Here is a 6,926-nt window from a genome sequence, read left to right on the forward strand (position 1 = left end):
TTTTTTTTTTTTTTTACCATCATTATTATTTTAATTATAATATTTCTTTGGTAATATTATACATATATAAAAAAAATATTCGATTAAATATTAAGTTTCACTGTCTAACGAGTAAACGTAATTGGATTTTATAGTTAGACCTATAGCGATATCTACTTTGTGTTCTGTATTTGTACGTATCTGTGTAAGTGTACATACATTTCTGGGTGTATTTGTGTGCATATATATTAATAAAAAACCTTTTTTTTTTGCTAAACTTGTACTGTTCAGAAAATAAATGTTCAATCTTAATCTTCAGTCATTTAATTTTGTTTATCTCCCACAGTTACTACCATGAGTAAACCGCTAGAGAAGTTTTATCCTCTAGCCATTGCGGCTACAGCCTTGACTGTGTACAGCACCTCTCTAGGGTGCGACCTTGTGTTTGACGATGTAGCAGCGATTCAGAGGAATCGCGACGTGCGCCCTTCCAGCCCATTGCTTAACCTTTTTCTCAATGATTTCTGGGGAACTCCACTGCAAAAGGTTGGTGCTTTGTTCCACAGAGTGAACAAGAAGCATACGTCACTGTGTGTAATATATATATAAGTGAACAGCCTTCGATTGTAAAAATAAATAAATTAATTAATTGTTTTTGTAGAAAGTAACAACTTTCGGCTGAAGAGTACTTCTGATGTTCCGAAATATATCCAAACATATCTGTTAGAAATATGTATATAAATATATACTATTTTTCACTGTTTTATCTATATATATACAATCATTTATGCACTTATTTATATATTGTCTATCTAAAAGCTAACGTAAGATTATACGAGACAATAAAATGAAACTTTTTTTACGTTGATAACCTAAGATTTCCATTCTTTTCTGTTCGTTTGTTTAACAAGTTTTTGTTTTTCCCCTCGTTTAAACTTGGTAAATCTGTGTGTGTGTGTTATAACAGGAACAAAGTCACAAGTCTTACCGTCCAATCACGGTCTTCACCTTCCGACTCAACTATGCCGTCCACGGTCTTCAGCCTTTTGGTTATCACGTGATCAATGTTTTGCTTCACGCCTTAGTCTGCGTCTTGTATTACAGGTATCGGTGTTTTATGTCTTAAACTAGCGGAGACCTGCAGAACATTTGCGGCTAAATTAGTATCTTTATTACAACAGTACTTTCTTAAATACAGGATTTCTAAAGTAGTACAAAAATAATTCTATTCGCAGACACCGAAATCTATAAGTCCACTTGTCTTAGGCCTAATATTAGTTAAGCCTTTATTAAGTACGACCTGTATTCGATAAAGAGATAAATTAACACTGTAACTTGTTTACGTTTTTATTGTTTTAGTTCAGTTAAAGCTACACCTTACCGCACTTAATACTATCAATAGTTAATATTCTAATTTTTATTGTACGACGTAACGTTAGACCTTTTTAAAAACTTTGATAAGCTTTTAATATGCTGTATAAAATGTCTACTAAAGTATGTTCACGGCCTTTCTGGCGTAACTCGACGATTTAACAAAGATAAGTTTTCAAATTGCGAAAAAGGTGCATTTTTTTGTACATTTTAGTCCAAATATATCTTTAATCTTCAATCAATCGTAGACATTTGTTTCTAATTGACAGGAAGCCAAACTACTTAAATTACGTAATAAGCTGCTATGACGTCAGTGCGTGACCGAGAGACAGACAGGCAGATATACACTGTGTTTTATAGTATAAGATTATAGTGTTTTCACATAGCGTCAGTTAAGTTGGGAACTGGTATTGGCCTTAAGAATGGTTGTTATCATCATAGGCGTGTGGGTTTGATTTTGATCGGGGTAAAGGGGGGGGGGCAAGCAAGTTTTGCCCGAAAATATAAAGTCGACCTTACAATAGTGTACTATAAGATTTAAAATCGCTTGAAAACAAAATGGTTCCAGTGACTTCCTTCCGGCGGAACCATACGAGGCTAAAGGGTTAAAAAGGTGTAAGTGTAAATGTCACGTGCGGGTGGTATATTTTCTGGAAAGGCATAATCAGTTTGCAAATATAATAATTATATCTGGGGGTCAATTGCTCCCTTGACCCTCTGCTTTCTACGCCTGTGGTTATTATACCCTCACTAATGATATTATACTAAACACGTTTATCTAATAAGAAAAACCACTGTTTTTTTTTCTCGTGTTACCCACTCGTTTCAGAACAGAAAGGGAAAGATGAGTCTTGATTTCGTTTGATGAAAAGAACTGTGTTATCTGGGTAAAAAATTGATCAAGTAGGAGGCTAGAAAACACCTATACCAGCCCTGTAGCAAAGTTTATGTTTGGGTATAACGTTTGTTGCTGCTGTTTCAAGTTTAACGTGTGCAGTCTTACGTCACCTTCATTAAAATAACGGATTCCTTCATTATTACCCGACTCATTTCAACAAATATTTCGGAAACTTTTGCCCGGCATGGCCAGGTGGTTAGGGCTCTCGACTCTCAGTCTGTGAGCCGTGGGGGCGTTATAAAGTGACAGTCAGTCCCACTATTCGTTGGTAAAAGAGTAGCCCAAGAGTTGGCGGTGGGTGCTGATGACTAGCTGCCTTCCCTCTAGTCTTCCACTGCTAAATTAGGGACGAATAGCGCAGATAGCTCTCGTGTAGCTTTGCGCGAAATCCATAACAAACAAACAATCGGAAACTTTTCTGTCTCTTTAAACACACACGTGATGAACACGTGGGCTTGTGACATAATCGTAATTTTATATCATACGGACGATATATTTTCTATTGTAAAACGATTTACAAAATGAAAGTTGCAATTGTTGTTCATACGTGAAACAGCTATGAATACAAATAAGTAACTACAGGTAATGACAGATCGCACTCTGAGTGTATGTTTCTGAAAACCTAAGGCACAGATAAAAGATCTACATATTACTTGTTGCAGATACAAACCTAAAACGTCGATAAAACACAGATTAAAAGATCTAAATATTACTTGTTGCAGATACAAACCTAAAACGTCGATAAAAGACAGATAAAAGATCTAAATATTACTTGTTGCAGATACAAACCTAAAACGTCGATAAAACACAGATTAAAAGATCTACATATTACTTGTTGTAGATACAAACCTAAAACGTCACGAAGCTTTAGATAATAGCTGGAAATAGTGACAAACAAGATGTTGTTTTAACTTAGACAACCTTAGGTTTGTGCGGAAGAAATGTTAGAGGAACTACTGTGTAAAAATATTTTGAAACTCAAATATCTTTCAGATAAAAAAAAATCTCATATTTAATAGTAACTAGTTTTGGTACTCCTATTATAATTTTCTATACCTTTTTTGATAAGAAAATGTTGAATGTAGATGTCACTCTAAACACGCGCTATTACAGATTGTGCCTCCTCTTCTTGCCTCGTGTTGTCAGTTTCGTCGCCGCCATTTTGTTTTCCGTCCATCCGATTCACACAGAAGCAGTAAGTATACACTTAGTTAACAGTTTGCTTGTTTTTCAATGATTTTCTTTTAGATGCGTTGTAGTGACGGATTACATGAGAATATGTAAAAGTTATTAACTTCGTTTATTGATGAAATTGTCCTTGTTATTTAAATTAGATTGCAGACGTATTTATTTGGTGATGTTATGTAGAGCCAGTTCGCCACCTAAAGTTTTTGTTTGTTTTTCTTCCTTTAAGAAAATAATAATAAAAAGAAACCTATCAGTATTACACTATTATTCATTCATTTGTGTAAGTTTGTATGGGAATGATTAGGCTCGGAATATACCACCGACTTCAGTTCTTTCAAACTGCTACCGTATGAAATGCTTTAACTATTTTATGAACAAAAAGGCTTAACACAGCTTGACATCAACCACAATATACTGTCTCAAATATGTTATCATCGTTATGTGGTGACTCAGTTTAAAAGCGCATGTGGTCGTACTCAATTAAACCAACATTTTAGAGCTACAATTTAGACCTCATATTTGGTTGTTTGGCACGCGTTTCTAATTAATGACTGCACAGCATTCATTAGCGTGAGATAACACTTTCCAATTAGGATCTTGTAGCCATGTTATTCGATAGTTTATAAAAAATCGACGCATGCTCCAGTTGTTACACTCAAAGAGAAAGAGAGAATTCATGTTTTCTTCTTTAAACATTACACACTGAAGTTTGTCCCCTTTTGAAAACCTTATACTGCTGTGCGTTAGTGAAATCTGAGAAAGGCCTTTTCTAATCATTAAGCTTCAGTTTCAACTGGCGCCAACCGAAACTGAAACCTGATTAGGTAGACACCGAAGAAACGTAGAGTGTTTTCTTACACCCCATAAAAAAATCCTTCAGCTCCAGCATTGCTGAGGAATGTAACTGTCGGAGACTTGTTATTAAGTTTTTTTTTTGTATTTATTTATTTAGAAAAATGTTGTCAGTGAGAGTTTATTTTAAGATATCACCGCGTTGTGAATTCACAGTTGAAACACGACATTTTAATTCACCGTGTATTTTTTTTTGTCGCGTTGTCATTCATTGAGGGATATTTTTTGTTTGTCACCGTCCGGTAAGTTTTTGCGAAGAAAAACTTTAGCTTGGAAATGCATCTTGTTCTGGTCAACTCGCATTAATAAAATGCAATGTCATTGTTAAAGCTGTTAGTATGAGAAAAGGGTTAACATTTTACTACTGCTCAACCCATTTTAACAGAATGTAATATCATTGTTAAAGTTGTCAGTAGAGCTATGTATGAGAAAAGGGATAACAATTCCTTACTGCTCAACTCATATTAACATAATGTAATGTCATTGTTAAAGTTGTCAGTAGAGCTGAGGATGAGAAAAGGGTTAACATCTCCTTACTGCTCAACTCATATTAATAGAACGTAATGTCATTGTTAAAGTTGTCAGTAGAGCTGAGGATGAGAAAAGGGATAACAATTCCTTACTGCTCAACTCATATTAATAGAATGTAATGTCATTGTTAAAGTTGTCAGTAGAGCTGAGGATGAGAAAAGGGATAACAATTCCTTACTGCATAACTCGTAAATTAAATGTTTATTGTTTGTTTTTAGCTAAATGTATTTGTCCCAACAAATATTAAAATGTACTGTTCAAAATTTCAACTATTAATTTAGAAAATATATATATAATAAATGAATGTGTTTTATGGAATCATTAACTTTTGGAGGTTTGTGTTTACATTTTGGATGATTGTAATTCTCACTTCCATCGTAATTTAAGTAATAACAGCTTAGCGAAATCCCCTCTTTCATATAATATGATACAAAAAATACAACAAAAACAATATTTGCTTATTATTTTTTATATTTTAAAATATGAAACGAAAATTTAAAAGGGGACGAATGAATATAAAAATAAGTTAGAGAGGGACGATTAATTATAAAACAAGGTTAGAGAGGGACGTTGTAACATAAAACAAAATTAGAGTATTTCACTGCTAAATTAGGGACGGCTAGCGCAGATAGCCCTCGCGAAATTAAAATCAAACCAAGTAGTCTGATTGGTCCAGAACGATTAATCGCTGCTACTAAATAATGAAATATTATGATTTATAAGTGATCAATATCATCCGCTTGGTATTATAGAGTACACGATAAAATACAAACGAAACGCTATTTTGTCCTTGTGTAGTTTTTAGTTCTACGCTAAGTTAAGTAACTTCTATGACCCCGATATCTGCTTGAAGATTGTCACTGAAATGATATGTTGAAAAAGAAGTCAAAGGTATTAAAGTCGTAAATGTGGTGCTGTGAACGTTGAGAATCGAGTATGCTAAAATTGGTGACGTAAGCAACTATAGCTGAATCGTAATGTGTCTATTTTTCTTCTTGGAATTTTGATTTTTTTCTGCATCCTGTATGTGTATTCATTTTATATATAGACGTCCTCTCTATCCGCCACTCCTCCTTTTTTCTCTCGTGATGTTATTAGTCACGTAAGTTTCTCCGTCGATGTCGAGAGACATACGATGCTTACGTGAGCTCTTTACCATATTTTGGACTAGAATAACTCTATTCAATATACCGTAGGTGTTCCTAAAGGTTTCGTGCACGGTTTCAAAACAAATCACCTCTAACTTCTTTTCATAATACGTATATTTCGATTCCTTATTTTTTTTTCCATTATTGCATTTCCAAAACACAAGTAAACATTTGTGATGTAGTTAATAACACTCCTATCAAAAGTTGCACAAAAACGCACGTTCTTCAGAGGGATATCTCAGATCAAAAATGACATTAACAGGTTAAAAATCAATGAAGATCATGACCCCGCCAGAGAGAGACCGCCTTCTTCCTGTCATCCCCCCCCCCCACACACACACACAAGAACTCTCCGGTTATTTTTTTTTATTTTCGTTAAATTAATATATTTGTACAGATAAAGACAACAACAACAACAACTATAAAAATCACGTATCCGAAAAACAACAACAATAACAACAAATAAATAAAAACAAAAGCGAAAAGGTAGCAGGTTTCGTATTCCACTTTTTGGAAAACAAGGACTTATTGAGAAAGAGCTTCCGGTTCACCAGTAATATTTGACAGATTAGGTAGTCTAATTCTGGAAGGCCTGGCATGGGCTGTTAGTTAGGGTGCTTGACTCGCAATCTGAGGGTCGCGGGTTTGAATCCCCGTCACCGAACATGCTCGCCCTTTAAGGTTGCTGCCAGGGCCAGCCACCCGAGAGTACATAACTTATCGGCTAATACTACCCGAGGGGGGCGACCTCATATCTAGATGAGATTAAGGACGATTGATCTTGGCTAATACTACCCGAGGAGGCCGACCTCATATCTAGATGGGATTAAGGACGATTGATTTAGGCTAATACTACCCGTGGAGGCCGACCTCGTATCTAGATGGGATTAAGGACGATTGATCTTGGCTAATACTACCCGAGGAGGCCGACCTCGTATCTAGAAGGGATTAAGGACGAT

General features: G+C 35.1%; 1 protein-coding gene across 1 annotated transcript in view; it reads left to right on the forward strand.

The window, feature by feature from the left end:
* Nucleotides 1-6,926, forward strand: part of LOC111087551 (transmembrane and TPR repeat-containing protein 3-like) — a gene marked incomplete at its 3' end in the record, with an annotated part of 56,417 nt that overhangs the window by 42,425 nt on the left and 7,066 nt on the right. The window contains exons 2-4 of the mRNA XM_022394548.1: nt 326-525; nt 947-1,083; nt 3,362-3,443. Of these exons, the coding sequence (XP_022250256.1) occupies nt 326-525; nt 947-1,083; nt 3,362-3,443 (419 nt within the window). The remainder of the gene's footprint in view (nt 1-325; nt 526-946; nt 1,084-3,361; nt 3,444-6,926) is intronic.

This window comes from Limulus polyphemus, unplaced genomic scaffold (assembly GCF_000517525.1).
Source record: "Limulus polyphemus unplaced genomic scaffold, Limulus_polyphemus-2.1.2 Scaffold2288, whole genome shotgun sequence".
In the NCBI taxonomy this organism is placed as follows: domain Eukaryota; kingdom Metazoa; phylum Arthropoda; class Merostomata; order Xiphosura; family Limulidae; genus Limulus; species Limulus polyphemus.